General features: G+C 32.6%; 2 protein-coding genes across 2 annotated transcripts; one reads left to right on the plus strand and one right to left on the minus strand.

Annotated features, from left to right (window-relative positions):
- Positions 1-5837: 5837 nt before the first annotated feature.
- LOC125839534 (protein XRI1-like) lies at positions 5838-9821 on the plus strand. Its single transcript, XM_049518521.1, has 9 exons — positions 5838-6118; positions 7015-7067; positions 7155-7265; positions 7989-8128; positions 8519-8582; positions 8666-8768; positions 8861-8892; positions 9013-9096; positions 9234-9821. Exons 1-9 carry the CDS (start codon positions 6099-6101, stop codon positions 9506-9508), a joined length of 882 nt encoding a protein of 293 aa, XP_049374478.1. The 5' UTR covers positions 5838-6098; the 3' UTR covers positions 9509-9821.
- A 6175-nt stretch (positions 9822-15996) lies between these two features.
- LOC125839439 (uncharacterized) lies at positions 15997-16332 on the minus strand. Its single transcript, XM_049518413.1, has one exon. It carries the CDS (start codon positions 16330-16332, stop codon positions 15997-15999), a length of 336 nt encoding a protein of 111 aa, XP_049374370.1.
- Positions 16333-17213: the final 881 nt, after the last annotated feature.

A 17213-nucleotide genomic window follows, 5' to 3' on the forward strand; every position in this document is an offset into this window, starting at 1 on the left:
GCACTTCGACTAATTTTATGGGATATCTGTCACCTCTCACTAGCAACAGACATTAGATAACTCTGTTTACCAAAACTAGGACAAACAGAAAGAATCACCCTAGTATTTTTTTATCTCCGCCGGAAAACACAAGAATCATATGTTTTCACCTTTAACTTTTCAGTTTGTCAATATTATCTCCTCCACTTTTAATAATATTGAATGTGGTCCTCTTTTTATAATATAAATCATGTGTTGATCACGTGAATTTTTCCAAGTGGCTTAAAAGTCTTGGTAAGAAGTAAAGTCACACTTGTAAGTAAGTCAGTAAAAATTGTTATACCAACTCTATTGACATTTGTACTTTCCCACATTCTCTAGCAAACTCCAACTTCTTTTGTTATCATTGTGTCCACATCATGCGTAGTCTCCCCATGTGACTCAATTATCTTTTTATTTAATAATAACAATGTTATTCAGATCAATTTACATGCACGTTATTAACTATTCAACGAGTAAATACTAATGTTCAAGCCTTAGATGCAAATAATATTTGAATCTTAATTTTCATCCACTTCCTTGATCGTAATGCCATATGTTCATTTTGGACTGCAGTCCCAAACAATCGTAAACAACGCTTCGTGGTGTGGCAGAATCCAAACACTATATATAGGACTTTCAACCCTCTATGGTGCCCCCCTTATAGGAGAAAGAATATAAATATTCTACGTAAAAATCTACTCAAATTTCAAGAAATTTTATATCTGAACTCATAATTTGTTATAACAAATCATGAGTATAATTGAAGTTAAGAATCTTACGAACCCATTAAATTTAAATTTTGAATTCGGCTTTTCAAGTGTGTGCAATTTTTTTTACCAATTAATTATCATTGTATTGCATGTATGTAGTAGAATCTTGTAAAGTTGGATGAACTCAGACAAGTAGTTGTACTTTCTATTAGTATAGTATATACAGTATATTAGTATAGTATATGATATGCTGAGGTCTAATTTTGTATTAATTTATTACTGAGCTGTATCTTCATTTCAATGACTTTTTTGGTAAAGGTCCAATTAATTAAATCTTATTAATTAATAGTTGACTAATTGAATAAGAATCCAAACTTTAGGATTTAGATTTGAATATTTGATCCAAGTACAAGTTGCAATAGACAAAATAAAAGGGTAAAGTTTACTATTAATACAAAAAATAAATATTAGTTTAGTGCAAGGTTCTAGGGTGTGGTTTACTCCAAAACATGCGAGGACAATTTATTTGCATATATATATTTTTTTTTTGGTCCTATTGACAAGGATTGGAAAATGGGTTTCTTTGTCTGGCTTTTGTTCTTCAATGTGAAGTGGGGCTAAGAAACATTTATTTTTTGAGAAAGTTTATAATAATATGTCTAAATAGAAGAGGATATTATCACCACCTAAATTTGTCTAGCATGTAAACTCTTTCATTTGTCTAATAACAAGATTTTATACTAATAGACTTTTTTTGTTTGTTATTGATTATATACATGATTGTAAACGAATCTACTTAATTAATTATAACCGTTTATTGAAATTGTACTTTAATTTTTTTTATAATTGATTTATTTTTGTTGTTCTTGAATTGATTTTAAAAAAAATAATATTTAAGATATACACACTCTACGCTTCCATATCTCAGCATGAAACTATACAGATATAAGTCATAAATTGGGTTATTGGATAAATCGATAATTCATTAAGGTTCTAATAAAATTTTTTTACCTCTATATAAATATTAAATAATAATATTAGTACCTTATTGGTTACTGCCTTTGCTCTTTAGCCTTCAATTCACAATATTACTCTAGTTTTTTTTATTTGTGTTGCAATTGTATAGTTTTTTTTCTTCAGGTTAGTTACTAATGTTTCTATTTTATAAGCATTATGTAAAATTACATTATTGTCTTGTCGCGCCAAATTATTGGAGAAGTTATATATTTATTTTATGAGCATTTTCTTATTGGTTAAATCGAAAATCGATTTGCTAAGCACCAAAGATCAATAAATCGAGAACCGATAAAAAAAATCTTATTGATTTGACTATTAATTTAACAATTTTTTTTTTAAAAAAACTAATAAATCAAATTAATATAATACATAAAATCGAATCGAACTGAACCAATGCACACCCCTAAATCATATAGTTATTAAACCAGTCCTATCCTCTTGGATAAGGTTAGCTAGAATTCTTTTTGCCCCTTTTGTCCCTCATTGATCTCACATCTCTGGACCAAACTTCTTTTTCCTTTTACAAAAAGTTTTGGGGGTTTGTCCATTTCTGTCAGATTTGTGCTTATAGTAGGTAGTAAAATATACCATTAATTGTTCTTTACATGCAATATAACAATTTATTTAAGTGTAAAGTATAGTATAAAATATTAGTATTTCATAAACGCAGTGAGCACTTTAATTTGTTCACAAGAGATCACATTGCTCCAAATCTCATACTTTCATAAAGGAATCATAAGATATTCTGAAAGTATCATAATTTCACCCAGTCTTTAATTATGTTTGGTTTCTAAAGTAGGAAAGGGACAGAAGAGGGAGGAAGGAAAGAAAAATTAACAAATTTATTTCATATAGTTGGAAATATTACTTGTTTGTAGTAATATTTGATTGTCTTTTTGTTAGTTGTATTTATGATGTAGAAATGAAGACATCACAAAATAAATGTTATTGACTATGACATTTACCATCAAGGAAGGGGTGTGATTGGGATGTGGAGGATTCATTTACCCTTAACTATGGTATATCAGTATAGGGTTCGAGCTCTGAATATATATATGGAGAAATTTTTGATCGAGAGTTGATAAGAAAATTGACTTTAATTTGAACCTAACTCAACTTTCATGCATGCCTAGTGCTTTATACGCTTGACAACAAGAACATGTACAAGATAATATGGAACCGTCAGAAAATAAGAATTGAGTGCATTTGACTTTGATATCATAATAAACTTCAAATGTTAGCTTAAGAGGTAAGTATTATTCAAAATCATAAAAGGAGACAAAATGTCACTCCACCCATTGGTGACTACATTTTTCTTTTTAATGGACCTTATGTGGCAGACAGAGGCGGAGTTAGGATTTTCAATAAGGGGGTTCAAAATCTATAGAAATAGACACATGAAATAGCCGTATAGGGTTCAACATCTACTATATATACATATAAAATTATTTTAACCAAGTATAAATAATATAATTTTCCACTGAAGGGGGTTTGGATTATCCCCTTCGTACAAGGTGGCTCCGTCCCTGGTGGCAGAAATCTGAATTAATCGAGACAGTAGATATCATATTTTAGTGATTTTAAGAATAGAATGAAGAAGTAGATGGCATTTAAAGTTGCTTATCTAGCTTGAAACTTGAAGAGTGTAAGGCCCATTTGTGGTTATGTTAGGTAAGGAGCCCCTCTATTGTTGTTTTTAGCTTTGCCAAACAAAATGCTAATTCACAAGCTACACTATATAGTTGTTGAATAGTTAATAGCACATTAGATTGGATAAATAAAATTAGAAAAAAATTGTGTAGTGGTGGTGGTTGGGGCGGGGGGGGGGGGGGGGGGGATTGACTAAGGTTCCATCTAGTCACTGAAGTCCACCAAAAATTAAGGGACTGTTGAGAGAAAATCAAAATATTTCTAAACAATTAATGGCACAAATTTCTTAAAAATTAAATAAAAAAGAAAGACCTAAACAGAACAAAAATTAAGTGTGGGGAAATGTTAGGCAACTTACTTCCATGGAGTGTACTTTTTTTTTTTTTTTTTTTTATAAAGACCACAAAAGTTATTGGTAGATTTTGTGTCTAATATTTATATTGAAGTCTGATTAAATTCGGATTTGCGTCGAGCATAACAAAGACGACTTTATACTCAAAAAAACTCAAACCCGAGACCTCTTAATTGATGAAAGAATACTTATCACTTCCTACCACCATTGTTGATAAAGGTAGATATATAAATGTGAATCCAGTGATATCTATGGATGGTATTTCATTTAAAATTTTGGGGTCTCTTTATTTGATATTTTCAAATGTGGGGAAGATCAAACTCAATATTCCACCAATAAATACCTACCTTTAGTTTGTTTTGAAGTTTCAAATTTTGGGGTCTCTTTATTTGGTATTTTGTTTTATATAAATGTCTAGCATAAAGTATAAAATTCTCCATTAGTAGTTAATATAATCTTCGAAAAGAGGTGAATTCAAAATATAAATTTGACAAGTTCATTAATCTTTAATTAGGTTCTTATCATCAAAATGATAAGTGCCTAAAAATCTCTATCCTTCAACATTAAAAATAGGCAGAGTTGGGATGAGATTAGACAGCTTAAAACGAGTTGATAAGTTAATATATGAATATATTATTAATCTGAAATGGACTAAAACGTGACTCATGTTAAAAAAAATCATATTTTTATTGCATCATTTGACTACTGATTAGTACAAATTAATTAGCAAGACGATCATCATTGTCACTTAAACTTGTAATAAGCCGTAACAAATTATGAAAATTAACTATTTTCATCTTGAAGCCAAAAAAAAAAGTCAAAAAGTTTCATCATCCATAAGTACTTTGCTTTGCAAATCTAAAATAGATAAATATAATTTTCAGTTTTAATAATTTAAATATTTAGATGAAACAAAATACATGTAACAATATCAGGGAGCATTTTTCTTCGAATGAAATTTTACACGGTATGAATTTGAAATAGTAGAGCTCCAATAGGTACCAAATACAAAATGATTTTTAAAAAAATATTTTTTTAATTACATTCTGTCATATCTATCATCAAACATTTTATATACTGTTTTCAATAAATAATAAAAGCTAGAAGTAGTAACTTGATCGAAAAGAACTCATCATACAATAGAAGTAGTAACTTGAGATAGTTTATATAGATATATATGTAGCTCTAATAATTAGGAAAGGTTTGATCATTCATAAATACTTTGCATTATAAATCAATAAATAAATTTTTCATCTTTCAATAATTAACATTTAGATGAGTAGATTACATATGAAGTATTTGATATAATACAAAACAAAATACTTACTTAATACCATCATATTTATCATCAAATATTTTTATATACTTTTCCTTAATAATAAATATAAGATATTCATGGTAACTGTAAAAAATAGATTCACACTACTTTGACCAAAAAGAAGTCATACAATAGAAGTACTAAGCGGATTGAATTCAAATTAGTTAGATGTGTATATAAGTATCGGACATCAAATAAAAAATTGAATTTGTTCTCGACATGAATTCAAATTTAATCAGACTTCAATACATGTATTGAACATCGAATAAGAAGTTTAAGAAAAAACTAAAAAAACTTGAGATTGTTTATTAGAAATTATTATTCTTAGTCTTATCATTATACCTATTATGGTTGGTTCATTTGCACCTTTATCCCTATATTATGCCTGTTTCTTAACTCTCATAACAATTTTTTTTGTGAGATATATATTTATATTTCATATCATAACATTTCGTTTAATTTATGACTCGTTAGTATAGATTGGATTATTAAAAATGAAAAAATTTAAACCAATCTATTTGAAGGATAAAATGCACGAGCTTACGTCTATGATTGTTTTTTGTTTGGGTTATGAAACTGACATATATCACAGACTTTTTCAGGCCCATCAATTCTCATTTCCGACCCGACCCGACCCGATATCTGTACCCTCCACACACCACCCACTAATATCCGGTTTCTTTTACACGTAGTCAAAGCATTTTCTTTTCCTTTTTTTTTGTTTTTTGTTTTTTGTTTTTTGTTTTTTGTTTTTTGTTTTTTCCTTTTTAATGTTCTGCCAAAACTGCTAGTGTTTTTATTGCTAGTTTCCATGGTTAGTGCATATAAAGAAGAAGAAAGAAGACAACTTTATTTTATTACAGTATGATCTGTATTTAACGGCTATTCTTTTTGGTCTTAAAGTACAAAAAGAAAGAGAGATTTCGACCAGTCAAACTATTTTCTGCTGCCCCTTTTTTTCATTTTTCTTCTCTGTGTCGCAGAAAACATTCAGTATCTGTTCAAACTAACATACCCCTTATCTGAGAAAATGAATTTCAATCCTGAAAGGTGATTCCTTTTTACTTGTTTTCTCATGGGTTGGTTTGTTCTTGAACTGTTTTTGCTGTTTTATGGGCTTTTTGGTGGTTGATTAGGATTTTTGTGCATCCATTTTGGTAGGGTTTGGTGGGGTTTGATTTTTTAGGACAGAAATGGTCAAATGGGAGATGGGTTTTGCTTTTCTTGGTCTAACTGAGAGTGATGAATCAGTTTGGGGGAATTTGTTTCATTTTGGTTTATATGTTTTTTACAATCTGTTTATTTTTTCCTGATTTTTTACTGTAGATGGATGGTTGTATGGATACATTTCTCAGTATTTTGAGTGACAGGACATTCATTTTGAGTGCTTAATAATTGTTTTAGAAGTTCTTTCTAGTGAAGTACATCATGTTGATCCTGTGCCCAATTGTTTGTGTACTAGTTTCTATAGGTGTATGTGATGTTGTTGCTTTTATTGTCTTTCTAGAATTGGTTTTACTTGTTTAGATTGCGATACTGATCAGTAGATCTGATGTTGTAGTGCTACTTTTGCTTGATACAATAACACCAATGTAGCTAGTATAATCCCACGAGTGAGGTATGGGAAGGGTAGGATGTACGTAGAGAGGTTGTTTCCTATTAGACCTTTGGTTCAAAATACTTTTGCTCTATTTTCTTTGCGAATTATTTACTGGTTCATTTCCGAAATTCATTAAGGCCATTTCTCGGTGACACTGGTTTGTGCATTTTTGTGAATACCGATAGAAGATGGGTTCTTCTTTGCTATCATTAAACCGTTTAGCTAATTAATGAGTACAATGTGGCATTTCCCTAGTGGATTTTCCAACATTTGTGAGGTTACTTTGGTTTATGTTATTTCCTAGAAATGAATGCACTGAATAGATTCCGTGTTTGGCTGTATACAGTGACATGTGGAAATGGCGTGACAGTTACTCTCTTGGAGATGATCCCGATGTTGGTAAGATCCGTTTTCCTTGTTCTGATCTGTAAGGAATAATACCATGTCCAACTTACTGATGATAAATGTGTTTGGCCATGTGAATAGATATATCTGATTGCTTGTTGAGCAAAGGTGAAGATATTTCCTTTATGTTTGATGATGAAAGAACTCCAGTCAAGTCTTGTGGAGAGTTGACTTACCATGGTAGCAGCTACGGTAAGACGATACTGCATTCTCAACTCTCATAAAGTACTTGCAGCTTCTCTTTTGCAGTTCTATTCAGCATTTTACTTCCGCTTTCATGAACTATGCTTGTTTCGTTATGATTTGGCCAAACTTATATTCTTCACTCCAGAATCATATCAATTAACCTGCATTTGCCTATCTAAAACCAGGTTATATTAGATGTTTGTGTTACTTGAATCAATGTTGCTTACGGGATGAACATGCCCCTGCATATAGTTTGTTCCATATTAGACTTGGGTTTATGTATTTTTGGGAGTGCATAATGTGATGGCTTCTTGGCTAATCTTTATTTGAATTGGTCTGTTAAGTTGTATTTGCTAAAAAGATTACTATCACAGGAGTAAGTGACAAGCTAAGTTGCTTGGACTCTTCACTTTTGGTGCCGCACCCGAGTCCAAGCTACATAGGTGACAAGGCACCTTGTGCCTCAACTCTTAAGCAAACTATTGCCTATTTATGCCTTAATCAAGAGTTTCTAGTGCACTATTTATGGTGTTGAAAACTGAAATTGAGAGATAACAATGACAAGTAATTTTGATCCGCTTTTCATAAAGGCATTTACATAAAATATTTCTGGCCAGAGGATACTTTAAGTGCCTGTATATCCACTTGAATTTGGGTGCTTTATGACGTTGTTGCTATATCTTTATTTATAGTTATAATATTTTCCGTATCTCACTTTAGTACTTACAGAAAACAATGACAAGGAAACCCAGAGATACAATGAGTCATCCTCACAAGTGAAAAGGCGCAGAATGCTTCAGTTTGAAACAGAAGCAGCAGATGCACCACTTAGCAATGAGGAACTATCATCGTCATTTTTAAATTCGCAGGTACGCTCCCATGTACTGTCACATCTTTGGGTTGCGCCACTTGATATATTCTTATTTGTCTTGGTCTCTCGTGTTATATCGTAGAACTATTCTGGTTATAACCCCTTTTGGGGTTCACTCAGAGCATATTCGAGTCTTTATTTCTAACTGTAGGTTTGTCCTATCAATTCATGTTATGAAACAACAGATTTTAGAACTAGTATCCTCGACTGTTTGTTGATTGCTCAATTTATTACAGTGCCTGATTTGTTACTTAAGATGCCTCCAATTTAAAGTCCTTGTAAAATTTGTAATAAATTTGAACAAGCTGATTGATTTGGGACTTCTGTCATTCCAAATCCTGCACCTTTTTAAAAAATAAATGATCTTTGTATTTGTTCCATGTTTTAGGAGACCGACACTTCTGTTGATGAATTCATCTCTGAAATGTCACAGTGGGTTTCAGTATTTTCAGGTTTGTTCCCTGTTCATTTCTGCTCTTCAACGGATACCAACCAATTGCTTCTATAAGCTCACATAAAATGATTTTTTTTTCAGAGGACATATCTTCATCTGGTAATGAGGGGCTGGATCAGTCATCTGAAGGATGGGTTGCTAGTTGTTTAAACGATTCCCAGATGCATGTGAGCCCTGAGGATATGTATGTTTTAAGCTTTTGCCTAAGAACTTCTATCTTTTCCGGAAAGTATTAAGAAAATCACTTCAATCTGACAAAATATTTTTTGGAAACAGTGCTGCCTCTGATATTCAGCTTGATGTTTCAGGTTAGTCATTAGTGACACATCTTTGCTAGAGTTTAGTAGCTTTTTTTTCTTTTCGATTTGTGCCACGAGGTGCTCATTATCATCTCTATCTCTTCCTCAACCTTCTGTTTCTCTATGCAGAGATTTGCAACACCCCACCTGAATGTGAATCTAATGTGGTTCAAGAGCTCCCTGTACAGACTCGTAAAAATGTTGTTTTCAAAGGTATTTTTCTTCCTGTTTTGTCATGGATGATATTTCACTACAGAATATTGCCTCAGTATTAGACACCACCGTAGAGAACTCGCTGAGCCTTGTCTCATATGTTAGCTAAACTTGTTTCACTTCTTCACCCTCACTAGGTAGGAAATCATATATGCGGGCTCCTACAAAAGCTGCATCCTCTGTTGTCTATCCATTTTCTTTTGTTAAACCGTGTGGTGCCCAAGGAGATGTGACTCTGAAAGACATAAACCAGCGGATACGCACCCCAAAATTGAAGACACCACAGAATATTGAAGATCCCTCAGTTGCATACCCAAAGTCTGCTTTCTCTGGTAAGCCTGTCGTTGGAAAGACCACAATTCCAACAGAAGGAGGAAAAGGCAGCATTACCATAATGAGGACAAAGGGATAATTGTTTGAGCAATTAGTCTCTTTTGTTTCGAGGTTTTGCTCCATTTATTTTGGAGACGGATATCCTCAGTTTTTCCAGGGGCCTTGCAGTATACATGCTTTCCGGTTGGCATCATCCTTGTAGCTCATACCGTGATGTCACTTATGCATACTCAAGTGCCCCCTCTTGTTGCCGTATACTATGCTTTAGACATGGTACGGTCAACGTACTAGTTGTAGTATTGTAGTTTATCGGCGGAGATCCTCGTATAAATTGACTGTACAAAACCTTCATTACTGTTGCTATTTTATTAATTTTAAAAAACCTTTTGTTACTCTGGCATCTTATAAACTATTCAATGAACATTTATGTTGCAGGAGTTCACTTTATAGTGTGCAAATTGCTACTATGATTTTGATATCTATCACCTAATTGCAGCCATTTGGTTCCTTTGAGTGATGATAATGTACAACTCTTCTGATGATTAGTGGTTAAAAATACACCTAACTATCATGTTTCCGTGAGTTTCATATTCGAACTATCCATTTTTTCCTTTACATGCTTAAACCATCACTCCTCTTGTATTAAAATACACCTTGATGTAGTGTTGGCCAAATGTTTGTTTCTAATTGACAATAGACATGTGTGGGTCAATGTAGCATCAATGTGTGTTTTACTACAAAGAGATTGATAGTTTTGATTAGGTAAATGATACAATGGATAATGAGTCATGAAAAGGTAATAATTTAGGGGTGATTGCAATATTAAAGGAAGAGATTAAAAAGAGAGATTTTAGTGAAACTCTTGGAGACACAACAAACACTAGTTAGCTTCTTCCAACTGTTTAAGCTTTTGAAGGACAAAGTTATCGCTATTCGTGCCAATAGAAGATAGAGAGTAGACTATAAAATAGTTGAGATGCGCGAGTGTTTGACCACGTGTACAAATATGAGATGACAAGTAATTTATGAAATAGTTGAAGTACGCATAAGTGGACGCAAAACATTAGGTAGATGGATGTCATTTTTCTTATCGTTTGGAAAAGTTACACAAGTACTACCGAGTAAATGAGTAAAATATTTATAATCTAACACTATTTACTAAATTACATGTTATTGACCCTATCATGAAGAAGGGTGCATGTTTGACTAGAGATCAATAATTGCTCTTGATACAATGCTATTTTCTTTGAAAAGTTATTTGGGTAGGTCATAAAATTAAAAAATTAATATCAAATCTAATAAAAATAATCATCATTTTTTTTTATCAATTTGATTTTTGATTCTTTAGTTTAATTCAATTTTTCAGTTTTCTATGAACACCGCTAGTTACAACACTAATTGTAATTTATTTATTTATCTGACATATGTATTTATAGACTAACAAAGTTAACAATTGTTTTGTGAGAAATGTAATTGTTGAGATGCTCAAAAGCGTCACATTCTTTTAAAAAAGTCATAAATATTGTATCTCCTCTTCATTTTACAATAAATTACCATTTTTTTTTACACTAGTAATTGAATCACTTATTAAACATATTTTATATGAAAAATTCATTGTTGTCCTTCCATGTTTCCCGGAAAATCCACAGCAAATTCAATATTAACCGGTAGTTGTGATTTCCTTTTCACCTATTTATATATTCATGACCACTACTATAAAACATTAGGTAAACATTAAAGAATAAAAAGTAAAAGTTTGTGGAAGTTAGATTCTTCCTAATTCTTTCATAAATTGTTAATTCTTTGATCAAGTGAGGAGTTATTGGGTTTCGAATTAAGGTCCAAGATTGTGGGATTAAGCAAGTTTGTTAGGTTTTGAATTAAGGTGCAAGATTGAGGGATTATATTTTGAGCCTTTAAGGAATTAACTGGGAATTTTATTTTGTTCCTGTTTCATAGCTCATTTATTTTCATCGCAAAGAAATATTACAAAAGTTGAAATTGATCAACCAAATTCAAGTCTTATACGATTAAAACATGATCTAAGAAGGCCAAATGGTCTGGTGGACCCCTATACTTGTATAAGATTGTATTATGGACCCTTGAACCCATCCAAACCCAACATTTTAAACACTTTTTTGGTTGTGGTATGGTGCGTGTTGCACAAACACGTACACATTGGCCAAAAAGAAAAAAAAAATTAATCCATGTATGATATTATATTCCACGTGGCAAATGACTCAAACTAAGAATAGTCAAACCCGGCGAAATTTTCCAAACCTTCGACTTTTGCACTTCTCCTCTAACACGTACATGTTCGTCTGTGATTTTTCAAACCTTTGCTCAGTTGAAGCTCAGTTCCACTCCGATTTTTGTTGTAAGTTCTTGCCTTTTGCGTTAGTTCTGATTTTTTTCATTTTCTTGTGCGTATCTGTTTGATTTTAGGGTCGATTGTCATTCGATTTTCTGAATTTTTTTGGGGATTTTACTTTGGTTTGGGTGTAATGTTCGTGTAATATGCTTTCTTAGTTGATGTACGACTTCGAGTGACTTCAATGGCATATTTCGTGAATTCGAGTAGATTCTAGGGTTTATTCGTAAAATCCCAATTTCGAGTAAAATTAATATTTTATTTCTGGTCAATTGTCTTGGGTATTGATAGTGTTAGTGGTCCACTGTTACAACAATTCATTATTTCCTTAAAAAAATTAGGGCTTTTTGTGTTACAGTCATGGTAAGTTTATGGTTTAACTGTAGTTGTTTTTTTTTACTTTACAGGCATCGTAAGGTAATGACTTTAACTATAATGACACTTCAATTTCACTATGGGGGCTGTTTTGTATCTGATCCTACTTTAAGGTATGCCAATGGAATCACTAGTGTTGAAAAGATTAATATAGATGTAGATGAGTTGCATATTATGTTGTTTCATAAAATAACATTGGAATTGAGTGTTGAAAATGTTGAGACTTTTGGATGTAGAGTCAACAAGAAGGGTACTTTTTACATGTTAAATACTGATTCTGATGTTTTAAACTTTCTTAATAGTTTGAAGGGTGCTGATTTTGTTAATGTATATGTTGTACATCCCATTAGTATACCTTTAGTTATTGAGGAGATATTTGTATTGCCTAGCACTAATGCTGATGTGTCATCATCTCCACAACAAAATAATGCTGATGTGTTCTCCTCCTCACACAAAAATAGGGCTGATTTGTCATCTTCCCCACAAATAGATAGGGCTGATGTGTCTTCATCTCAACCATTTGATGAAAATAAAAGTAGGGATTTAAACCAAAATCAGTCCCATTTAGTTGAAGAGCAGTCCCCTTTAGTTGAAGAACAAGCCCCTGCCCCTAGAGTTGAAGAACATTCTGATTCTGATTCACTCTATGATGTTGCTGAAAATATTGATGATTTGAGTGATTTGGATGAGGAGCTACTTCAAGCTAGGCAGTCTAATATTCAAGAACAAGTTAAAGAGAAGACTGATAGAGTAAATCTAGATGAGATACCATCTGGTCCTGTAGGTATAAATACTAGTTTTGAAAACATTTATAAGGAGATGAGGGGGACATTTGAAGGCAATTTGGGTGGTGATGACCCTTATTTTGATAGCTCAGATCCTGGTAGTGACATTAATGAAGATGAAGGGGATCCTGTTGAGAATGATGAAGTGGTAAATCCAGCACCTAGGAAGGAAAGTACAAAGATCTACTTTGATCCAACAGTTAAAAAGGTTTTATTTCAAATGTATATGGTATTTTTGAATCACATTGAGTTCGGGGAGGCACTGCAAACTTACTCTATTCAGAAGGGTGTTAATATTAAATTGAAACCTAATGAGAAGGAAATGATAAAGGCAAAGTGTAATAAAAAGGGTTGTCCTTGGCATATTTTTGGAAGTATTGATGGTAACACCGAAAACTTCAGTGTTAAAACATATTTTCCTGTCAATAAGTGTTTTAAAAGAACAAAGAAACAAACTGTGTACCCCCATTTGGATTAGTAAACATTACAAGGAGAGAATTATGAGCCAGCCTACCATAAAACTACATCAGATTCAATCTTTGATACAAAAGCAGTATGATTTGTATGTTAGTAAGACAAGTTGTAGAAAGGCAAAACTGAGAGTTATGAATGAACATATGGGAGATTTTAGAGATGAGTTTGCTAAGTTGTATGATTATGCTGAGCAATTAAAGACCACAAATCCTAGAACTACTGTATCTATTAGGACATCCAAGAACACAACTCCAGGAAAAAAGGTGTTTATGAGCATCTATATTTGTCTTGGTTCCTTAAAAAGTGGATGTAAAGAAAGGTGTAGAAGGATTATTGATTTAGATGGTGCATTTCTTAAAAGTGTATGTAAAGGTGAACTGTTATCTTGCATTTCCAAAGATGGAAATAATCAGATGTACCCTATAGCATGGGCAGTAGTTGATAAAGAAACCAAGGACACATGGTCTTAGTTTCTCAAGTGCATCAAACATGATTTGGAGCTTATAGAAGGTGAAGGACTAACAGTGATGTTTGATATGCAGAAGGTATTACTATATTATTTGTTAAATTTATTTTTTCATTTTTGGAGTAATTGATATTTAACATTGTTGTATGTCAAATATTCTGTGTTTGACAACGTCTTCATCTTGCACTTATTGATGTATTGCCAAATGCTGAAATTAGATGGTGTGCTAGGCATATATGGGCAAACTAGAAGAAAGACTAGAGGGGTGAAGAAAGGAGAAGAAAATTCTGCCAGGTTGCTAGGGAATCATTTGTGGTACTTTTATAGTCCAAACTTGATGACTTGAGTGAGTTAGGAGTAGGCATTGTGAAAACTTTGTTAAAGTATAACAAAGAAGCATGGTGTAGGGCATATTTTAAAGAACATAGCAAGTGTGATGTGGTTGGGAACAACATGTGTGAGACTTTCAACAGTTGGATTTTAGGTGCTAGGTTCAAATCAATAATCACTATGCTAGAGGAAATAAGAGTCAAAGTTATGGAAATAATGAATCAAATGAGATAATTTTTAGAAAAATGGATTACTGATATATCACCAATGGCTATGGATACTCTTAGAAAAAATGCTGATATTGCAGATAATTATGAGGTAAAGTTTAATGGTGTTTTTGGCTTTGAGATCTATGATCCACCATATAAACATGTTGTTGACCTAAAAAAGAAGGTATATAGTTGTAGTTCATGACAATTAAAGGGAATTCCTTGTGGCCATGCACTTTCAGCAATTCATTATAAGGATTGGGTTGTTGATACATTTGTTGATCACTGGTATAAGAAGGAAACATACATGAAAACATATAATAGGTTTATTCAACCTATGACAAATATGAAGATATGACCAAAAAGTGATAGACCAGCTATTGAACCACCTGAAATTACAGCCATGCCAGGAAGACCAGGAAAAAACAGGAGAAAAGATAGTGATGAGCTGGATAAGAAGAAGTTTGGAAAGGCTACAAGGAAGGGAAGAAAAATAAAATGTTCTGTGTGTAAGACTTTTGGACATAACAAGAAAGGATATCCAACTCTGGTAAGTTGTGCTTTAATGTCACTTTGTTACTGAATTTTATGCTTGTTGTACTTTTGACTTTAATATATGTTTGTAGAAAAATGTTGCTGCTGGAACAAGTGCTGCAACTGCTGGAAGCCAGTCAAGTGTAAATGCAGATCCAAGTGTAGGTTGAACTCCAAGTGCAGATCCAAGTGCAAGTTGCACTCCAAGTGCAAGTCTAATTAGTGCTAGAAGGCCTACAAATGCTTCATCAAGTGGTGTGAGGCCTGTAACTACCTTGGCATCTGGTGGAAGGCCTACCAGTACTACATCAAGTGATGTGAGACAATTAAGTACTCAACAATCAATTTCTAGTGCAGCTGGCCAAAAAAGAAAGACTAGCACAACTTTGAGAGGTGGTGCAACTCTTGCATATAAGAAACCAAGACAAAAAAAAACAAAGACAGCTAGTTATGGTCTCTTATTTGGATCAGGTGGCAGTGTAACTGAGAGGGTATGTATTTTATCATTTAAACGCATTAAATTGCTTTAATTGATATTAGTTCATCTTTAAGTTAAGATTTTTGTTGTTCTCTCAGTCTGAAAATACTGATAGGGTATTACATAGTGCTACATTGTCTAGTTCAACTCCTACCAATATTGATCTTGGTTACAAACCCAATGGACTAAGGTGGAAGGGAAGAGCTGCAATTACTCAAAGGCAGCTACGAGAGGAGAGTTACAGAAGCACTCAAAACACTCAAGGCACACTAAACACTCAAGGCACACATTAGATTTCACTTGATTTAGCTTAATGGCTTGATCCCAACTAACTTTAATTTGATTAATGACTTGATCCCAACTGTTTTGGTTCTGCTATTAGGAAGACTTTGTTTTTGTATATGAATGGCGCATATATGAATTTGTGTTAAGTTGCTATTGGGAAGACTTGGTTTTTGTGTATGAATTTGTGTTTGAATAAAGTTGCATTCAGATTTCTGAAGCAAATACAATCCATTTCATTATCAAATAACACCTAGTACAAATCAATATATCTTAAAAATAACGGCTAGAAACCAAATAACAACAATCACAATAACAGTGATATCAATACTAGTGTTTGATCCTTGTCTTCCTTGCCTTCTTTGCCTTCCTTGTCTTCTATATCTTGCTTGTCTTCCTTGCCGTGAACTCGTTGATGGATTCTTAATGTTGTATTGTTCTTGGCATGTTGTATCACTTGCATCAGCCCATCGGAAGAATCCATACCCATTACCGGATGAATATTTTTGGCAACCCCAAAACATTCTTCCAGGATTAGTTGGTGGTCTTGATGTCTTTAGTTGAGCATATATTCCACAGTAGCAACATCGAACCGTCATCGTGAAGACCAACAAAAATACAATAGAATCACACAAAAAAAAAAGATGAGTAGATCGAAGGAAAAAATAAAGGCGCCAAAAATAAAAGAGAAAAAATTTGAAGAGACAAAATCGAAAAAAAGAGGAGGAAAAAACTCAAATTTGTCCAACAATGGTGTTGAGTGAAAATAAAGAAGAAGAGATGGCCTTTAAAGGTCAAAATCTGATCGTTAGTGCCTTTTTAAGGCGTCTCACGCTCTTACTTTGTGTGTATCACACGCTCCATGTGGAGTCTTTACACATAGGATGCCACATAAAAAAAAGTGTTTAAAATATTGGGTTTGGATGGGTTCAAGGGTTCAAATGACAAAATGGTAAGTAGAAGGGTTCACAATACAAACATATACAAGTACAAGGGTACCACCAGACCAATTGGCCACCTAAGAATAAAAAGATTATGATTGTTTCAGTTTTCAAAAAGAAAGGCGGGATTAAGAACATTTGGTCATATAGTCAAGGAAATTTTATTCCACCAAATAATTTAAAAAAATTAATTATATTTTATACGGATAATATTTTGAATAATTATCTCGTATTATAATTTTTTCCATTTTGGACTAACTTGTGAAAATACATATCTTCCCTACGCTCTAATTTTGATAAAGATTTATCTCTCTCAATCTTCTTAATATTATCCGTCCACTTTATTGTTATTTTTCCGTCTAGTTCAAAAGTTTAAAGTAGAATTTTAATAAAACACATATATTTTTATTTTTTTCTACACTTAACTTGTTATTTATTGTAGAGTATAATTATAAACATAAAGCTTTTAGTTTCAGGTAATAATGTTATTATCATTAATTATATTAGTAACAAATAATTTAAGCTTATAAAATACTATC

Source organism: Solanum verrucosum, unplaced genomic scaffold, assembly GCF_900185275.1.
Source record: "Solanum verrucosum unplaced genomic scaffold, falcon-dt-bn FXZP01000306.1, whole genome shotgun sequence".
Classification (NCBI taxonomy): Eukaryota; Viridiplantae; Streptophyta; class Magnoliopsida; order Solanales; family Solanaceae; genus Solanum; species Solanum verrucosum.

What these genes read in the sequence shown, in the direction of transcription:
- LOC125839439 (XM_049518413.1), bottom strand. Translation starts at nt 16,332, where the DNA reads ATGACGGTTCGATGTTGCTACTGTGGAATATATGCTCAACTAAAGACA.
- LOC125839534 (XM_049518521.1), top strand. Translation starts at nt 6,099, where the DNA reads ATGAATTTCAATCCTGAAAG. An exon ending in ATGAATTTCAATCCTGAAAG is followed by an intron (nt 6,119 to 7,014) that starts GTGATTCCTTTT and finishes GGCTGTATACAG; the next exon opens with TGACATGTGGAAATGGCGTG. An exon ending in TGGAGATGATCCCGATGTTG is followed by an intron (nt 7,068 to 7,154) that starts GTAAGATCCGTT and finishes CCATGTGAATAG; the next exon opens with ATATATCTGATTGCTTGTTG.